This window comes from Fringilla coelebs (genome assembly GCF_963513975.1).
Source record: "Fringilla coelebs genome assembly, chromosome: 19".
Taxonomy (NCBI): Eukaryota; Metazoa; Chordata; class Aves; order Passeriformes; family Fringillidae; genus Fringilla; species Fringilla coelebs.
The window spans coordinates 13,880,182-13,900,278 of record NC_140045.1 but is presented as its reverse complement, the minus strand read 5'-3'; the positions used below and the strand labels follow the sequence as shown (position 1 = coordinate 13,900,278).

At 60.7% G+C, this 20,097-nt stretch overlaps 1 protein-coding gene across 1 annotated transcript; it reads right to left on the bottom strand.

Annotated features, from left to right (window-relative positions):
- Positions 1 to 9,684: 9,684 nt before the first annotated feature.
- On the bottom strand, positions 9,685 to 14,471 carry LOC311161084 (TBC1 domain family member 24-like; the record flags this gene model as incomplete). Its single annotated transcript, XM_084218369.1, has 7 exons — positions 9,685 to 9,830; positions 10,378 to 10,654; positions 10,812 to 10,907; positions 11,172 to 11,235; positions 11,584 to 11,742; positions 12,303 to 13,329; positions 14,369 to 14,471. The coding sequence occupies 7 exons, from the start codon at positions 14,469 to 14,471 to the stop codon at positions 9,685 to 9,687; spliced, it is 1,872 nt and encodes a 623-aa protein (XP_084074495.1).
- Between the last annotated feature and the right edge of the window lie 5,626 nt (positions 14,472 to 20,097).

Below are 20,097 nucleotides of genomic sequence, written 5' to 3'. Positions count from 1 at the left end.
AAAGCCAATGGATAAAATTCTCCTCTGGGAAAAACATCCTCAATAGCAGGCTCCCTGCTCCTACCCGAAGGTGACAATCCCTACACAGAGTGTTCCCTGGGATGCCTGGCAAGTGCCTGGCCCTGCTCCAGCACCACCCACTGCAAACCCCGCTGCAGACCCCAGGAGATGGAAACTGGGATGTGCCAGAGCGCTCGTGGGGCTGTGGGGCCTTTGCTGGCTGAATTCTCTAACAAGGGCAGGTTGTGCTTCGTGCAGCGTGGGAAGAATGGGTTTATCTAGAGCAGCTCCCGGCTCACTGAGGAGAAAAGCACTTGTTGTTTCTCTCTGGCTGCTTTTGGCTGCACGCTCGAGCCCCGAGCATCCCACGCCAGCCAGGGCTGCAGTGCAGGGAGGGAGAGGGAGCCCGGGCAGGGCTCCTGCTGAGCTCAGGGCAGCCAGAAACCCACAGCAACTCCTACAGGAAAGTGAGGAACAGCCTAAAGAAGAGCGAGGGGAGGGGAGAGTCCAGAGGCAGGAGCTGAGCTCAGGTTGGATCAGAACCTGGTGTTAGAGGGGGATGGATGGGAGGGGAGAGCTGACAAACACGGCCAAGGGAAATGGGTCTAAAATGAGAGAGCGAACTCAGCCATGCCAAAAACCCCAATCCTGCCAGGATTAGGAAGTCAGGGTAGTGAAAGCATTTTCCCCGGGATCCTGTCAGCCCCCCAGCTGCCCCCTGTGATGTGAGCGCAGGAATTCTGACAGCACACGTCAGCCAATGACTGAAAACAGAATCAGGGCCTTTCCAAGCACAGGCAGAGGCATCCTGTGGCTGTCAGTGCATCCCCCCTGGCCTGGAGCAGGCAGAGGTGCCTTTCCCACAGGTAACTCTAGTTCATTCCAATTCAAGGCAGTTTACACACGGGAGTGAGCCTCAGGAATGCTCACCGTGTGAATCTGCCTTTCAGTGGCACTGTAGTTGTCATCTTCCCTCTTTTTCAGGTCATTCTGAACGTGATGCCTTCCTATTCAGGCTAAATCAAATATTTATCAACGCTGCAGCATCCGGCACTGCTGGGTTGCGTCAGCACTTTCTCCCTAAAATGCCTTTTTTGGGATCTCCTGGCTCTCTCCAGCTCCTGCCTCTCAAGCTGCCATTTCCTGCTTCGGCTTCAGAGCAAGTGTGGGGTGGGCAAAATCTGAGCATCAAACACCAGGAAAGGATGGAAACGCTTGGTCCCTGTGATGGAAAATTCCTTGTTGTTATGGCATGAACTGCCCGGGACACCAGACAGCCGGGATGGGTATGAAAACACGGAGGGGTTGGGCTGGATTAGGGAGACACGGGGACAAGACAGCCCTGGGCGTGGACATGAGTCCCTGTGCCAGGGAGGCACTTGGATTTCAGGATAAAATCCTGAACAGATCTGAGCTGAACTGACTCAGGCCCGAGAGAAATCCATTTCCACGCTGCCAAATCATCGGGATAATAATAACAGCAAAGAAAAGAGAAACCTTCCTCCCTGCTCGCTGTGCTCTGCCCTGGGACAATGTTTGCTTTCTTTGAGCCTCTCCCGCTCTCTTGGCACGGGCTGGGAACATCTGTGCTGTGGAGTGGAAATGTGCTTTCAACAGCCCCATCCTCTCCCGGCCTGGGGGCAGCTGGGGGAGCCCGGGCGGGGCTGGGAGCGCCGGCCTGGGCTGGCACTGCCCCCTCCCTGCCCCTCCCTGCCCCTCCTGCCCCCTCCCTGCCTGCAGCAGTTTTTGGGCTCCAGGCAGGCAGAGAAATCTCCCCCCCTTGGAACCCATCCCTCCTCAGACTCTGCAGCTCGGATTGAATTATAGATAGCAGAGTGAGTTATTTAGTGCCCCATGAAAGATGCATGGGGCCTGCCTTTTTTGGGAGTCTCTTTGAGGAGGGACAGCATCGAGACAGGGAAATTCTGCTTCGGCAAGGCTCAGGCTGATGAATGGAGCTGGCCATGCTCCGCTGGTTTGCAATGAAAGCAGCAGATAACCCCGAGCTGCAGAACTCCTGCACTTTGTTCGCAGCAATTCCACTCGGGTTTAATGCATCTGCTCCATCCCCGGCGCTTCACCGAGCAGGTGCCTCCTGGCTCCCTCCACCCATTATCCTGCGAGCTGGGACGATGCGATCCCGCAGCAGGAGCCGACCGGGGCGTGAGGAGGGGGAGCTGAGCCGGGACCCAGCAGCGCTGAGCTGGGCTCAGCCGGGCTCTGCGGGGCTCGGCGGGGCTGGGGGAGCTCAGGGACCTCACCCGGGGGGGTCCCAGGGGTGAATGAACACCGTGCGGACCGTGAGCAGCGAGCCCGGCCCGGCCCGGCCCGGCAGGAGCGGCTCGGTTCTCTCGGTGTGCCTGCGGGGCTCCGAGGGGCCACGGCCGCTCCAGCGCCCCGGGGCTCCCCGGGGACCCGGCGTGCCCGGGCCGGAGGGCAGCGCCCAGCACGGGTGGCACGGGGACATGTGGCGGGAGGGACAGGGGTGTGCAGGGAGGGACAGGGGTGTGCAGGGAGGGACAGGGGTGTGCAGGGAGGGACAGGGGTGTGCCGGGAGGGACAGGGGTGTGCTGGGAAGGTCAGGGATGAGATGGGAGGGACAGGGATGTGCAGGGTGGGTCAGGGAAGTGCCCACAGGGACAGGGATATGCCCGCAGGAATGGGGATGTGATTGGAGGGACAGGGCAACAGGTCCTGCCAAGCTGAGCACGAGCCTGAAAGGTGACAGAGGCACCCAGAGCTGCAGCCTGGGAGGGAATGGCCTCTGTCTCCTTTGGAACGTGGCTCTGTGGGCAGCCACACCAACACAGGACTCTGGCTCTCCAGTGGGTCCTTGGACCTTCCCCCTCCTGCAGTGACAGGTTTGGGGTGACCCGTGGGGACAGAATGGCTCTGCTGAGGTAGGGCAGAGCCCTGATCTCCAAGGCCTGTCCCTTCTGCACCTCCACTCTCTGCCCCACGGGGAGCTGGCAGTGGCAGAGCTCCCTGGGACCCCTGGGAGGCTCGCACAGGCTCCCTGCTCTTTCCCCACACAGGCACGGAGGTTTTGCCAGCCTGTCCCACATTCCAGTGGCTGCTCCTGGATCCCCTGCCTGCTGCAGAGCCTGTGGAACCTGCTGCAGTGCTTGTGGCTCAGAGCACCAGGGGCTCCGAGGGAGGAGAGGATGGAATGACTGGATTCCTGAGCTGAAGGCTCCACTAGTGAGAGCAGGGATTTTCAGGCAGAAGGGAGAGGATTTGTTCAGTGTTTAATGGACAGCAGAGGGGCACAGGCTGAAAGGATCCCCCTGTGCTGTGCTATGCTGTGAGCTGGAAATGCTTTCAGTGACACGTGAGGAAAACCAAGCAATGACACCTTTAAATGGCAGTCACCACTGCCTTCCAGAACTGTCAGTGCAGGTGTAGAGATAAATCATCTCCATTAACTAAAACATCTGAGATCCTCAGCATTAAGGGCTGCAGCATTCTGTTCTGCTGCATTTTAATTGATGACAGAATTCTCCCAGGTCTCCAATGCCTGCGAGAGAAATCCTTCCCGTGCATCAGTTCCCAGGCTGCTGCCTGCACTGATCTTCACACAAACAGCACTTGAGAGCTGTTGCTTTTAATCCCAGATGTGATACTGAGTTAGTAATGAGCACTTCTGCTGTGGACATTTGGAGCCTGTTTGAGGAATGAGGCCAGTGCCCAGGAACCTGAGTGTGCCAGGCTGGAAACACTCAGGCATTTCCAGCAGTGACTGCTCTCTCCAGAGCCAGGTCCCTGAAGAGAGCACGAAACTGGACCCAGCAAAAGAAGCAGCCCCAGCACCCCTGAGTTCCTTTGGGAACGTGGGGTTAAAAGCTTGGCTCGAAAGAGCTTCCCAGCAAATGCCAGGAGCTGGAGCTGAATTTTTTCCTTAATCAGGAGCAGGCAAATTAAAATAAACACAGAAGACTGAATTTACACAACAAGTCATTCATTAAAGGCAGGGCAGAGGGGGGGAGGAAAGAGAGAGGGAGTTAGGGTGAGAGAGCCTCCAACGGGGAGCAGATCCTCCAACAAACAGGGAGCAGATCCTCAACAAACAGGGAGCAGATCCTCCAACAAACAGGGAGCAGATCCTCAACAAACAGGGAGCAGATCCTCCAACAAACAGGGAGCAGAGCCTCCAACAGACAGGGAGCAGATCCTCAACAAACAGGGAGTAGATCCTCCAACAAACAGGGAGCAGATCCTCAACAAACAGGGAGTAGATCCTCCAACAGACAGGGAGCAGATCCTCCAACAGACAGGGAGCAGAGCCTCCAACAAACAGGGAGCAGATCCTCCAAGGGGAAGCAGATCCTCCAACAAACAGGGAGCAGATCCTCAACAAACAGGGAGCAGATCCTCCAACAAACAGGGAGCAGATCCTCCAACAATCAGGGAGCAGAGCCTCCAACAGGGAGCAGATCCTCCAACAGGGAGCAGATCCAAGCCAGGCTGTGCCAGGAGCCTCTGGAAAAGGTGGCAGTGACAACACAGAAGTGTTGTACCCAGAGCCAAGGTGATTCTCAGCAGTGGGGAATCCTTCACAATCTGAAAGGAGCACAAACCCCTGGTCCCCCTGAAGGAGTCAGACCCATTTGTTCAGTGCTGTGGGGGCTCTTGAGGGGATCTGGTAAATGCATGACAGGAAATACAAGAATAGGTTCTTCTCTAATTGTAAAAGTGCTTTAAAGTGACCTCAGCTGTAAGGAAAAGGATCTCCTGAGAGGCTGAGGGAGCAGCAACCCCACAGCTCCTGCTCCAGCTGCTTGTGCAAATCTGGGGAATTCCAGACCAGGCTGGCAGCACCTGGAATCTGAGAATCCCACAATGGTTTGGGTTGGAAATTACCTTAAAGCTCCTCCAGTGCCACCCCTGCCATGGGCAGGGACGCCTTGCAGTGTCCCAGGCTGCTCCCAGCCCTGTCCAGCCTGGCCTTGGGCATTTACAGGGATGTCCAGTCCACAGCCTCTCTGTGCCTGGGCCTCCTCAGCCCTGTAGTAAAATACTTCCTAATTTCTAACCTAAACCTTGCCTCCACTGCCTCAACCTGCTCCTGCTTTCCCCACAGGCAGGGGAGCACTCAGGTATCCTTTGATTTCGGCAGGGTGGGACAATCACTGCGGGAATTGGGACAATTGCTCCTTTTTCAGCTGAAGCAGGGTCGGTGCCCAGCAGAGTTCAGGGCCTGCAGCAGCAGCTCCCGGGGAGCCGTGGCCAGAAATTGGGCCAGGAACACAAAGGGCCTTCAAATGGCTCTGAACCAGCCCCCCTTCCCCAGGTGGAGGTACCAGAGCCGCAGTAAATCCACGGATTGAGCTGCAGGGTGACAGCACGGCTCCCCTGGGGAGCTCCCAGAGGAGATGGCACACGGGTGGCACCTGAGAGCCCGGGCTGGCTGCAGCCTGCAGGCACTGCCACCCGGCCCTGCAGCCTGCCAGGGCCCTGGAGGAGGGCACGGGACACAGCCCTGAGTGCAGGAGAGCAGCAGAGCTAAGCCAGGAGCAGGACAGGGGGAAGACGGTTCCTTGTGTCCCCTGGGTGCCCTGTGACCCCTGTATTCCTTGTGTTCCCTGTGTTCCCTGTGTCCCCTGGGTGCCCTGTGTCCCCTGTATTCCTTGTGTTCCCTGTGTTCCCTGTGTCCCCTGTGTCCCCTCTGTTCCCTGTGTCCCCTCTGTTCCCTCTGTCCCCTGTGTCCCCTCCATCCCCTCTGTCCCCTGTGTTCCCTGTGTCCCCTGTGTCCCCTCTGTTCCCTCTGTTCCCTCTGTCCCCTGTGTCCCCTCTATTCCCTCTGTTCCCTGTGTCCCCTGTGTCCCCTCTGTTCCCTCTGTTCCCTGTGTCCCCTGTGTCCCCTCTGTTCCCTCTGTCCCCTCTGTTCCCTCTGTCCCCCATGTCCCCTGTGTCCCCTGTGTCCCCTATGTCCCCTGTGTCCCCTGTGTCCCCTGTGTCCCCTCTGTTCCCTCTGTCCCCTGTGTCCCCTCTGTCTCCTCTGTCCCCTCTGTTCCCTGTGTCTCCTCTGTCCCCTCTGTTCCCTCTGTCCCCTCTGTCCCCTGTGTCCCCTCTGTTCCCTCTGTTTCCCAAGTGCCTCCTGGAGCCCCGTCAGGCCCTGGCAGGGGCTCTGAGCTCTCCCTGGGGCCTTCTCTCCCCCAGGTGATCGCCCCCAGCTCTTCCAGCCCGGTCCCTCAGAGTTCCCCAGGGTTTGATTTCCACTTTAACTCCATCATTGTCCTTCTGTCCTGCCCAGGCTGTGCTCTGGGTCCCCTGGGGCAAACGGAGACCTTCGGGTGTCTCCCGTGTCCCCAGCAGCCAGGCAGCCCCATCAGTGCTCTGTCTGCTGCCATCCTCTCGTGGATGAAACCCAGAGGCTGTGTAGGAGGTTAAAAATATCTCCATTCATTATTTACTCCTTGCAGCAAGAGCCCGCTGCTTTGAAGTGTGATTATAAATAAAAACACCATCAGGAACCCCGCCTGCCCACCCTTCCCCTGCAGGAATATTTGCTCTTTGTCCTGCTCTGCTCTCCTGTGAACTCTTCCAGCTCACCTCCTTTCAATATAGATTTGAATTTTCTTCCAGTGCAAATCACCCCTTTCTGGAAATGCATTTCCAGAGGTGCATCCCCCTTTGCCTGGGCAGCCTGGGAGCTGCTCAGCTGCCACGGGGATCAGAAGCAGTCTTGCTGTTTATCCCAGTATTTACAGAGCGCACAGAAATGCACGTACAGATAATTCCACGTGGGTGGAAAACAGGGAGCATCATCATCACCCACTGAAGTGTTCTGCCACTCCTTCTCAAAACAGAAACAAAGGAATCTTCAGATCAGCCCGAGGGAATGAACACGTTCTCCTGTATCTGAAGGCAGAGTTCCTTTAAGGTTGACCCGACTTATTTTCAATAAACATCTTTCCCTCCCCCAGCAGACCTAAACCTTTCTTTAGAGATAAACTCCCCGTGGGGGGCTGTGGATTCCAGGTTTAGTGTTTCGTGGGGAGCCAGGGCCCACAATTCCCAGTGTCAGCAAGGTTTTAGGGACAAAGGGTGATATTTGCTCACTAAAACACATCTTTGGAGCACCCATCCCTGGCAGGTTGGACCCTGGGGCTGGAGCAGCCTGGGACAGCGGGAGGTGTCCCTGCCATGGCAGGGGTGGCACTGGGTGGGCCTTCAGGTGCCCTCCAGCCCAAACCATTCTGGGATTGTATTTTTCAGATAAATTACAACAAAGTGCTGAAAACAATCCCCCAGGGAGGGAGGGAGGGATGGTCCCGGGGGGGCTGCATGGCCCAGCTCCCCTCCAGGGAGAGGAAATTCCTTTTTGGGACGGGCAGTGCCCATGTCCAGCCCCGCTCTGGAGCAGCCAGACCCTGTGAGCCCAGGGCAGCTCTGCTCTGCAGGGCACCACGGGGGATTTTCCATGCCCACTACCTGCTGCACTTCCAAGGAAGAGTCCAGAGGTGCCTTGAGGAATCACCCAGCTCTGCAGGGGGGAAACAAAACCAGCCCTCGGCCCAGGGTTAGCAATTCCAGGGACTAAATTGTGTGGAAACAAGGATGGAAACACGTTTGTTTTGATAAATGCTGTGGGTTTGACTGGAAGAAAACATCTGCAAATCCCCTCCTGTGGCACTGAGGGCTCTGCTCCAGTTGGAAATTTCTGCCATGGGACATTAAACGCGGTTCCACGAGGAGCTGGTGGCAGTGTAGTGACAAGGAATCGTTTGTGTGTGCAGCAGGTGGGTGGGAGGGGAACCTCTGCACGGGGCTGGAGAGGGAAATGGGAAGGATGCCAATGGATCTGGCAGTGGTGGGAGATAAAAACATACCGGGACCTTCTCCCCAGCTGCAAGGAGACGAGGGGCCCGTGGACTTCCCATTTCAAGGCTCTGGAAGCTGCATTTCGTGAGAGTGAGGGCAGAGGGCAGGGAGGAAGGAAGGGAGAGGAGAAGGAGGGAAAGGTGAGCGTTTGTCTGCTCCACAGTCCTGGCTTTGAGCAGAGATGTCTGCTGGAGGCAGCAGGAGGAGGAGGAGGCTGGAGGCACCGCCTGTTACTCCCACCCCACGCATCTCCTCTTCTCCTCCCTCACCCCAAATCATCAGCAGACATTCCTCTCCCCGAGACAGCCCCTGTGGGAGTCGGTTCTGGGCTGGGACGGGGTGGTTGGGACACTTTGAGCGGTTTCTGTTACAGTGTAACTGCCCCGGAGCCCCGGCAGCCCCTCGGCGCTGCCCCCGTCCTGTGCCAGCGTGGGAACGGCCCAGCCCGGCCCTCCGGAGGAGCAGGGCACCCACACCCCCCCAGATCTCCGGGGAATCAGCTCTGAGCCTCACAAAATGTGCTTTTTGTAGCCATTTGTGGTACGAGGCAGTGGCCAATTGTCCCTCACCTCGGGGGGCAGGGGATGACCCAGCCCTGCAGGGACGGATTGTTCCCCATTGTTCAGAGCCACCCCTGGGCTGCTCTTTTTGTGCCAACCCTGGCAGGAGCCCAGAACGCTGCTCAGGCAGCAGAGGTGAGCCAGGCAGGTCCCTGTGCTGCTCTGAGACACTTCTGTGGGGACAAGGAGCAGAAACACTCCAAAGGGATGAGCTGGGGGATATTCCAGCTCTTTCCAGAGCACACAGGGGCTGAAGTTTCCTTGGATTTCAGTAAAGACCCAAAGTCAAGGGAAATGGGTGGGGGGTGGCAGGAGTGGGCTGCCCTGGGGCTGTAGGGTAAAGGGTTGAGGTGCTGTGGGGCCAGGGGGTGAGGGGTTGGGGTGCTGACCCTCTCCAGGGAAGTGGGAGCAGCTCCCCCATCTCTTTATGCCCCATCACACGTCCCCTCCGCCTCCCGGCCCTGCTGCTCCCCCACCGTGTCCTTGTGCTGGACTTTGTTGGAATCCTCCAAGAGTTTGGAACTTTATTCAGCAATGGAATAAGGGGCAGGAAGAAAGGATCCCTTTCAGGGTCCCTTTCAGCATGGCAAAGGTTCGGCAGAGCCCGGGCACCCCCAAACCCCAGGCAGGGACAAGGAGAGTCTCTGCCGGTGCTGGCGGGTCCCGGGCACTCCTGCATCCCCACGGAGGCTGCAGAACCCCCTGGGTGGCCGGAGGGGCCGAGCTGGGCTGGGGCCAGGGGGAAGCAGATCTGAGAGTGTTTCTGGTGAGCTCTGGAGCTCGGTGTTGGAACCTGGCCTCAGAATTCCCACAGGATCTGCCCGTGCTGTCCCTGTTTGCTGAGCCCCACGCTGCAGCCAGGCCAGGGAGGTGTGAGAAGCTCCAGCCTGGCTGCCCTTCCCTCCGGCTCCCCAAACTGGGCCAGACTGGGTGGAATGGGCCGGGTCTAAACTGCGGGAGGGGACCTCGAATGTCCCCAGGGGCAGCGCCCGCAGTCCCGGCCCTGGCACTGCCTCGGCCTCTCTCCGCAGCACCACGAGGGCTGATCCAATCCGGTCTGATCCGATCTGATCCAGGCTGATCCGTTCTGCTCTGCTCTGCTCCGTTCTGCTCTGCTCTGCTCCGTTCTGCTCTGCTCTGCTCCGTTCTGCTCTGCTCTGCTCCGTTCTGGCCGTGGAGGGACCACGGAGAGCGGAGCAGCCGCCCAGGCGGCCCCAGCCCGGCCGGGGGTGCCAGCGCGGGGAGGGCCCCGTGCCCGTGCCCGTGCCGGGGGTGGCACACGGCGGTGTCCCCACGGCACCTACGCTCTTTGAAAGCCCCACACCTCCAAGAGCTGCACCTGGAAGTTCTCCCGGCAGAGCGGCGGGTTGTCGAAGGTCTCGCAGTGCTCCGTGCGTCCCCGCAGCAGGCTGGCGTCCAGGGACAGCGCTTGGCCTCCGCCTCCGCCTGCAAGGGCAGCGCGGCTCGGGCCGGTGCCACCCTCGGCCCCGGGGCACGGAGGGAGGGAAGGGCTGGGCAGGGGCGCTCCCGCCCCGGGCAGCGAGCCCCGGCAGGGTTCGGGCTCTGGGGCCCTCCTGGGGCTCTCGGGAGGAGCTCCCTGGGCTGGGGAAGGGGAGCTGCCCTCGCCTGCCCGGACTTCAACCCGATAGCCCCAACCGGAGCTCCTGGGAGCCGATAGGGATCCCCCCTTATCGATAGGGATCCCCCCTTAATGATAGGGATCCCCCCTGATCCATATCAATCCCCCCTTAATGATAGGGATCCCCCCTTACTGATAGGGATCCCCCTTTACCGATATCGATCCCCCCTCACCGATATTGACCCCCCCCTCACCGATATCGATCCCCCTTCACCGATACCGACCCTCCCTCACCGATATCAATCCCCCACTTACCGATATCGATCCCCCTTACCGATATCAATCCCCCCTTACCGATATCGACCCCCCCTCACCGATATCGATCCCCCCTCACCGATACCGACCCCCCCTCACCGATAACGATGCCGTCCCGGGAGCCGGACATGAACATGGAGGCCGTTTTGGAGGGCAGCAGGAAGTGCCTGATGGCCAGGAACGGGGACAGGCGGCCTCTGCCCTGCGGCGAGGGCACGGCCAGGTGGTTGGGGCTGGAGCTGCGGCCGTCCCGGGAGGAGCCCAGCGGGGATTCGGCAGCGGGGGAAGGCGAGCGCTGCCGGGAGCGCGGCACGGCCTTGGCCAGCTCCGGCTTCTTGATGAGCACCCACTCGTACCTCTCTGCCTCAGGGCGCACCTGGGCAGCGGGACACACCTGTGACCCCTGGGGCACCGCGCCACCCTGGGGGAAGGCGCCGCTGCTGCTCCGCCTCTGCACCCGGGGCAGGGAAGGGACGGCGTGTCCTGGCAGGACAGCAACGAAGGGACAGAGCCGGCCACAAAGCGGGACTTACAGTGAACACAAAGCACTCCCCCGTCCCAAAAAAGCCCGATGTGGCTCCGCTCTTCTTCCTTTCGGCCCAGTCGGAGGAGAGAAAGGCCCCACACACCTTGGGAGAGAGCCCAGGGATCCACCCCGGGGATGGATCAGTCTCACTCGTGGCCCCTCTCCCCCTCACCCTCTCCTCCTGGCTCCCCGGCACCCCCGGCTGAGGGGTGTCCTGGTGGCCAAGGCGCAGTTTGTTCTGCCCTGGGAGCCGGGACAGACCCGGGGCGGGGCAGGACAGGAACCACACAGCCCCTGGCTGCTCCCAGAAGTGCCAGGGGGGTCACCCAGCCCGTCCCCTTCCCCAGCCCTGCCTGGAAACGCTCACCTCCCCCTCGGTGGTTTTGATGAGCAGCACCGTGGGCTCGTAGCCTTCACAGCACGTGTAGAACCTGCAGAGATGGACGAGGGTGGGCTCGGGGGCAGCTGGAGCCCTGGGCAGGGTGTGCTGGCCGTCCCTGGCCGCTCACAGCGTGCCTGGCACAGCGTGGCACTCGGGGACATCCCTGCCTGGCGCAGCCACAGGGCTCCCTGTGCCCCGGGCGGTGCCCAGGCGTCAGTGGCCATCCGGGCCAGCCTCTGCCCTGTGCCCTAAGCCACCCTCAGGACCCCGAATCGAGCCCGGGAGGGTCCCCAGCAGCCCCAGAGGTGGCCCAGGTCACTTGTGCTGCTCCTCCCTCCAGCACCCAGCCCTGCCCAGGTTTCCCCCGTGCCCGGCCCCGGGGCAGGCGAGGCTTCACCTCTGCAGGCTGCAGCCGTCCTCGCAGGTGGAGAAGAGCAGCAGCGGGGGGAAGAGCGAGAAGCGCTCGGGGAGCCAGGACCAGACGAGGCGCATCTCCTGCGCCGTGACAGTGCTGGAGCTGAACTTCTGCATGTCCACGGCCAGGTGGAAGGACGGCCTGGGGGGAGGGACATCAGGCCGGGCTGGGCCCTCTGCTTCTCGGGGCACAGCCCCTGCAGCAGGTTCTGCCCTGCCCTGTGCACCGTGAGCTCTGTGCCAACACGCGCAGGCCTGGCTGTGCCGTGTCCCCTGACAGGGTCCCCAGGCCTGGCTGTGCCGTGTCCCCTGACAGGGTCCCCAGGCCTGGCTGTGCCGTGCCCCTGACAGGGTCCCCAGGCCTGGCTGTGCCGTGTCCCCTGACAGGGTCCCTGACTCTGGCTGTGCCGTGTCCCCTGACAGGGTCCCTGACTCTGGCTGTGCCGTGTCCCCTGACAGGGTCCCTGACTCTGGCTGTGCCGTGTCCCCTGACAGGGTCCCCAGGCCTGGCTGTGCCGTGTCCCCTGACAGGGTCCCTGACTCTGGCTGTGCCATGTCCCCTGACAGGGTCCCCCAGGGGCTGCGAGGGCCCAGCACAGCCACAGCTGTGGGAGGCTCCTGCAGCTCCCCCGTGGGTTCTCCACAGGAGCTCCCATTTTGCCAGCTCAGCCCCAGAGCTGGGGAGCGCAGAGCTCTGCTCACCTCCTCTGCACCACGGTGATGCCCCTCTCCACCAAGGCCTTCCTGTTGGCCATGTGGAGCAGCCAGATCTCCTTGCGGGAGAAGAGGCGGATGCCGAAGGCTCTCTCCAGGAGTTTGTCCACGCTGACGTGCTCGGCGATGTTCCTGACGAAAGCCTGCAGCTCGGCCTTGACGTCGGAGCCCTGCGGGGCCGCCGAGAGCCTGAACTGCTTCAGCAGGGCCAGGGCGATGCGGTACAGGACCTTCTGGCCCTCCAGCAGGAACACGTCCAGCACGCGCACGGCGTAGCCGAAGGGCAGCCCGGGGAAGAGCCACGACAGCCACTCCGAGTAGACCTCGAGGACGTTGTCGGCGGCGCCGGCGATCAGCTTGTGAGCCGCCGGGCAGTGCTTGCTGGCCAGGTCCCCGAAGGTCATGCAGGAGGCCTGGTGGGCCAGGAAGGACTGGTCGATGTAGGCGGCGTGGGGAGCGTTGCTGGCGATGAGGCGCGAGAGGCTCTCGAAGCACTGCGCCTCGTCCTCGCTGTAGTGCAGCAGCAGCGCCGCCAGCGCCGGCAGCAGCGGGCTGTGCGTGATGTCGGGGAACAGGGCGCCCACGCAGATGAGGATCTTCTTCAGGGCCGTGACCCCGTGCGGGCTCAGGCAGTAGGTGGGCACGGGGCAGCCCTCCAGGAACTCGGGCAGGGGGTGCGAGCTCACGCTGGGCTTCCCGAAGAGCCGCCCGGCCACGTCCCGGTACACGAGCGCGTCGGGGGTGACGAGGCGGCAGGAGACGCGCTGGATGAGCCGCGGGTAGAGCCGCGCCCGGCCCGCGTGGCTCCCGGCCCAGCAGCCTTCCCTCGCCAGCCGCTTCAGCTCCTTCGGGGGCCGGCCCAGCACGTCCCGCGGCACCTGCGCCGGCCCCTGCGGCTCCGGCATCCTGTCCCAGTCCACGAAGGGCCCGCAGCCCCGGCCCGCCGAGGTGTCGATGTCCCAGGTGTCGGCCTCGGACGTGACCACGATGGTGACCGGGGATGAGCCGAGCGCCTCTGCGGGACAAAGAGCTTTTACTGATCGCCGCTCACCGCCCCGCCAGCAGCGCTCCACCCGCCTCGGGGCGCTCTCAATCTCACAGCCACGTCCTGCCTTTCTCTGCTCTCCCCGCAAAGGGAAGCGTTTCGAGCTTTGTCCTCTCCCGCTCCCATCAGCTCCGGGCCCCGGAGAAGTGTGGGGCCAGGTCCCAGCTGGGTGTCAGGGCTGCTTCTCACACCGTGAGGGGCTTTTCGCCGCTCCCAACGCTCCCGGCCCCGGGACAGGGCTCGGGCAGCCGCCGGCCCGGCGCTGGGCAGAGCAGGCTCCGAGCTCCGCCGGGGGAGACGGGAGCGGCATTTCCCCGGGGCTCGGGAGAGCTGAGCCGAGCCCTGCCGGGGCGGGGAGCTGTCCCCGCGTGGGTGAGCTCCGCTGGGCACTCACCAACGGCCGGGGACACCGCCAATTAGCGCACTCATTAACTCTCGGATGTCTGTACCGCGCCTGTGCTCGGCTGCTGCGGGCCAGGGATGGATTCGCACTGAGCCAAGGGGACGCGGGGGACAGCCCGTGGCGGCACATCGGGAGGGTCCCGGGCCGGGTCCGGCTCTGGCTCTCTCTCTCCAGCTCAGTTTGGCGCTTGCCCGAGGCCAGCAGGAGCAGCGGGCCGGGCTCAGCCCGGTTCAGGGCAGGAGCTGCTGGATCCGGAGCCGCTCGGGCCGACTCCTGTCCCGGACACAGCCTGAGCCCGGCACAGTCACGGGGGCTGCTGGCCACAGAAGCCAGGCTGAGACATCACCGGGGGTCGGTCAGGGGCGGTTTGCAGCCCAAATTCACCCCAGATTCCTCTCTCGGGGCGCTTCCCTGCCCGGGCACCGAGGAGCATCAGCCCGAGCCCACCCGAGCGCCGGTGCCCCGGCCCCGGATGCTGAACGGAGACTCCGGCTCTGCCCGGCCCGGGACGAGCCGGGGGGCTCGGGGCAGGAACCCGGCCGTGCCCCGGCCCCCGCGTCCCCCGGCCGTGGCCCGGCACGGGCGGGTCCCGCTCGGCGCACTCACCTGGCCCGGTGCCCGGCTCCTCGCCCGCGGCCGCCTCGGCCATGGCCAAGGCGGCGGCCGCGCCCCCGGGGCAGCGGGGCGGGCTGAGCCCCACCTGCAGCATGTGCCAGCTCGGCCACCCCTGCCGGGTCCCCTCTGGCCCCGCACCTGCCCGCGCTTTTAAGGTGCGGGCCGGCCCCGGCCCCGCGGTTTATTTGGGGTAAACACGGCGAGGGGTGGAGCGGCTCCGCGCCCGCATCGCCCCTTCCTGCCCCGATTCCGCGCCGGGCCCGGCCGGGGGCTGTAAACACCCCGTGGGCCGAGATAGCATCAAACAGCAACACGGGCAGTAAATGAGCCCTTCATTTTCCCGGCACAAAGAACCTTCGTGCTCCCGCTCGGGCTGCGGCTGCTGCCGCCCGGCCGCGGGGCTCCAGCGTACCCGGTGCCCCCGGGAAATTCCCGGTACCGATCGGTTCCAGCCTCTGAACGCGCTGCAGAGCTGCAGAATGAGCGCTGCGCTCACGGGCAGAGGAGCTGGGCTGGAGGAAAAGCGGCCTCCAGCAGCTGGGAGAGGCTCCCGGGACACCGCCCCGGTCCCGCAGCGCTGCTCTCAGCTCGAGCTGCACTTAGCGGGCACTTTTATAGGCACCCTAACCTTTGAAAGGATGTTTATTTGCCTTTAAAATCCGATTGTTTCTGCTGCGATAAGAGCAGCTCCAGGTTGTTCCTGACCAGGTCCGGCTGCACCTGCAGCACCTCCCTGAGCATCGCTGGCCCCGCGGCGCCTCCCGAGCGCGGCTCCCTGCTGGAGGAGCCTCTCCTTTCCCTCACCTCCTCCGTGCTGTGCCGAATCCCTCGGGAGCAGCTCGGCTGTCCCATCACCCCTCCCTGCCTTTGCCCCTGACAAGCGGGGAGCCCCGGGAGTGCGGGCGAGGGTCAGCAAAGGCCCCCGGACTGTGCCGGGTGCCAGGGGGGCGAGGGAGTCTCCCAGCGGGAGTTATCCTTATCCTCATCTCCTTCTCCTGATCCTCCCCAGAGCCTGTCCGCGGCCTGACGGGCGGTTCTGCTCCACAGGCTGCTCCCAAAGGGGCAGTGCCAGCCCCAGCCCCGCTCCCGGGGGTCCCCACACCGCACCCCGGGCCGCTCCCCGGTGCCGAGGAGCCGCTCGTTGTCTCTGCAGCCCCAGCCCTGCCCAGCGGCTCCTTCCCGCTGCCTTCCCCGGACCCTATGGGCCGCCTTATCCTCATTCGCCTTTCCCAGGACAGCGGCCGCCCGTTCTGCCAGCCCCCCGCAGCTCTGACACCTCCGGCAGCCGCTCCGGAGATGGAGGTGGAAGTGAATTAGGGACAGGGCGAAAGGAAATGTCGCTTCATGCCTTTTTAATGGCGAAATATGAAATATGTAGAGGCCGCGGGGCTCGGGCTGAGCAGCGCAGCCCAAGGCCATGAATGTTTGATGGCCGCGGCTGCGGGAGCATCTCCGGCCGTGCGGAGAGCCGGGCCGGGGGACAGAGCCCACCCCGTTATCAACATCGTTATCACCATTGTCGTCATTGTGCCCCGGGCAGGGAGGGGGCTCAGCGGAGTTTGGGGCTGGGGCTTTGCATGGGGGGTCTCAGAAACCCCAAATAAGTGGGGCTTGAGCAGTATTTTCTCTGCCTTTGGAGTGTTTGGAGGTGCAGATTAAATTCCTGCTTTCAGGATGGTGAAGTATCAGAATTGCACAGATACACCTCAACAACAGCAGACCAATAAAAAGATTGCTGCTCAATCTGTCTGTATTTATAAGGGCAAAGTTCTCTGCTGCCATCAGTGCCACCTCTGAGGAGCCCAGAGCCCAGTGAAACGTGGGGCTGCTGCTGTTTGGAGCCTTCTGGGGCTGGAACTCTCCGGGCTTGTGTTTTATGGAAACATTGCTCACGTGGCTGACATCTCCATAAAACCATTTGTCCCATGCCCTGTGTTTTCCAGCTTCCCTTAATCCATTAACAGGTAAAGGGGAATATTTGGCAGCGTTTGATTCTACTCTAAACAAGGTTCCCACAAGGAGAGAGGTGTTTCCATAACAGAAATGCCTGTTGAGAAACCCACGGCCGAGCAGTCGCGTGTCCTGTGCCTCCTGAGTGCTGAAATGCAGGGAAATGTCTTTGTGCAGCGCTGGCCTTTCAGGGAGAATGTAAACAGGGTTTTATTTTTGTAGTATTTTGCAATTAGCACGGCTGACAAACTTCTTGCTTGTTGCTGAGCCAAAAATAGAGCACAAAATCTAAAATAGAATAAAAACCCTGTAGGGTAAGATTAGAATCCAGCACTTACCGTCTGTGAACTCTGCTCCATTGAGCTGATCTCAAAGCTCCCACTGGATTCTTTTTTCAGCAATGGAAATGAACTCTTTTGTTCTGCCCTGCGCAGTGGGGTCTGTGCTCAGTGACTTTCTTGGCCGTGTCCCCTTTGTGCTGTTCTGGGTCAGTTCAAGGCAGTGTTCTCCACGTTTTGGGGATTGGTGGGAGCCCCACAGGCTCTGTGTCCATGACACACAAACCACGTTGGGCACAGGCTTGGAATGATTCTCTTTTTCCTTCCTTAAAGCACCCAGTGAGTTAATTGGAGAAGAGAGAGGATGAAAGGCGTAATGAAACCCCATCCTTGTTTCCCAGCTGTTAGCCAGGACAGCAAAGTGACTCTGCCATTTCCTCCTGGAGGGGGAATTCCCACCCCTTCCCAAATGTCCCTGTGGCTCTGGTTTTCAGGGCTGCAGGCAGAGACACCTCAGGGCCTGGATCTTGGGCCAGCAAATCCAACTTTGCTCTCCTGCCTGAGCCTGGGCTGGGAGTGGGTCTGTAGGGAAGGGGCTTGGAGAGAGCTTGGAAGGAATTTGGGAGGAATTTGGGGGATCTCAGAAGGAATTTGGAAGGAGCTTGGGGGGATCTCAGAAGGAATTTGGAAGGAGCTTGGGGGGATCTCAGAAGGAATTTGGAAGGAGCTTGGGGGGATCTCAGAAGAATCTTGGAAGGATCTTGGCAGGATCTTGGCAGGATCTTGGCAGGATCTCGGCAGGATCTCGGCAGGATCTCAGGAGGATCTCAGGAGGATCTCAGGAGGATCTTGGCAGGATCTTGGCAGGATCTCAGGAGGATCTTGGCAGGATCTCAGGAGGATCTTGGCAGGATCTCGGCAGGATCTCAGGAGGATCTTGGCAGGATCTCAGGAGGATCTCAGGAGGATCTCAGGAGGATTTCAGGAGGATCTTGGCAGGATCTCAGGAGGATCTTGGCAGGATCTTGGCAGGATCTCAGCAGGATCTTGGCAGGATCTCAGGAGGATCTCAGGAGGATCTTGGCAGGATCTCAGGAGGATCTTGGCAGGATCTCAGGAGGATCTTGGCAGGATCTTGGCAGGATCTCAGCAGGATCTTGGCAGGATCTCAGGAGGATCCTGGCAGGATCCTGGCAGGCCCTGGCAGGAGCTGGTGCCAGGCACGGAGCCCTGGGCTCTGCAGGGCTCAGCTGCCGTTCCCAGCTCGGGGTCCCTCTGCAATCCTGGCGGATCCTGGCCCAGCTTTGGGATCCTGGAGGTGGCAGAGCCCCCTGGGATGTGCCTGGGGCTGGCACTCAGCTTTCCCCTGCATTAGAACAATCAGCACCTGGGGTTTGATGGGGCTGAGCGCTGACACTTGCCTGGCTTGTGCTGCTTTTCCAGATCTAATCCAGGCCTGATGTGACAGCCCACGGTGCCCAGGCCCTGCTCTTGCCAGCAGCCCTTCCTTTCATTAACCTTCCTGCACCACTGATCACATGTTTGCTGTCCAGGGCCTGGGCTGGGAGCGTTGCCCTGGAATTAAGCTGCTTTACGTCTGCTCAGCACTCAGGGAGTTCCACATCCTGTGGGAGCTGCTCTGAAGCTGTTTCTGGGCTGCAGGGCTGGGCTTTAACGCTCCCAGGGCTGATCCCAAGTGACAACTGCTGCAGGACTCTCCCTGGCCGGGGACAGCACTCCTGCCCCTCCGGCCCCAATTAAGGAGCCCCTGGAATTGCCAGGGCAGGGCTGGGCTGTTTGTGTGCCCCCCTGGAGCAGGGCCAGCTCCATTTCCTTTGGGGGCATTTCCTGGCAATTTCAGTGTCTCCTGCCCCTTCTCCTCCTCGGGAGGATCTGTGCAGGCAGGCAGAGCAGGGGCTGCAGGGGGCAGAATTCCCAGGGTCTGGCTCCATTCCCAGGGCAGGAGTGGGGAAAGCAGCCGGGAATGGTGACTCTGGGTGCCACCCACATTTGTAAGGAATCTTGCACAGAAACAAGGAGAGGCGTGGAAAGAAGACCTTGGTGTTGACAGAAGGATGAATCACCTGGAAATGCTGAGTGTGGGGTGTGTTTTGAGGGGCTGAAGAGGAAAGTCAGGCTGAAATTAAATGAATTGAAATGAAATGTGCCCAAGAGCAGCAGGCACGCTCTGCTTTGGCGTTCAGGTGGGTTAAGGGAGATGCTGGGATTTAAAACAAGTGGGGTTTAGTCGCTTTTAACAAAAAAAGGGGTTTTTTTCCTATTTTTCTTTCCGATAAGTTGCCCGGAGCCGGAGCGCAGTGCCCGCGCTGCCGCGGCCAGGGAGAGGAGCTGCAGGCTCTGCTCTGGGTGGTTCCCGCAGCGCTGCTCCATCCCACGGCCAGGAGATGTCCCCAGCGTCCCGGGATTGCTGCAGGAGCCCCGGCCGGGCCGGGCCGGGCTGGGCTCGGAGCCCCTGCGGTGCCCCCAGTGCCCCCTTGGCCACAGAGGGGTGCCCAGCACAGATCAGAGCAGCTCCATAAAACTCCATTGGAAACACCAAAACACCTGCAGCGGGCTCACCTAGCTCTGGGTATAACTAATGTCATGGAGAACTTGAGAGATCCTAAAATCCCTCTCATTCCTTCTGCTTGTGGAAGTGCTTTGGGAATGAGCAAGCCAAAGTTTTATTAAGTAAGCAAATCTGCCTTTTTAGATATTCTTCTGCTATAGATTTTATTTTATATCTTTTGCTCATCATCTATTAAGCTATATAATATACAATCTATTTTATATTATTATATATTCAAATAAATCTACATTTTTAGTATATTTTAGCATTGGTATTTGTTATATCAATACTATAGAATTTCTTTTGGAGGATATTGAAAATGCAGTTTGGGAGTTTTCACCATTGCCAGGCTTGTGTTGGTTGTTCTTTAAACAGACACCATGACCTGTGAAGGATCCAGGGACTCATCCTGCTGGGAGGAGGAGTGGCAGGCACAGGCACAAAAGGGACTTTTGTGGGTTTTGTACCCAGAAATGCTCCCTGCAGCTGCCAAAGGGGCTGGAGCACCACGAGCCCTCAGCCCCAGCTGCTGCTGCAGCCCCTGTGCCCTGCTCTGGGCTCAGCCAGGGAGGCCGAGGCTGGCAGGGAGCAGGAGAGGTAAAATTCCAGGGAGCAGCAATTCCATCACCCCGGGCTCCCCCAGCTGGCCCACGAGCCCCACCCTTCCTTTTGGGTGGGCCTTGGTCACAGGTCCTCTTCTGAGGGAGAAATGAATTGATTCATTTGATTGATTAAAAACCAGTCAGCTGAATCTTGGAAACAGGAGAGCTCAGGCTGAGCCAGGGAGGGAGCCCTGGGCAGGGCAGCGCTCAGCCCTCCCTGGGCTCCGGGCTCCAGCTGGGCTCTGGGACAGGGGGAGGGGGCTCTGGGACAGGGAAGGGGGCTCAGGACAGGGCAGGGGGCTGCCAGGAGCCTGACAGACC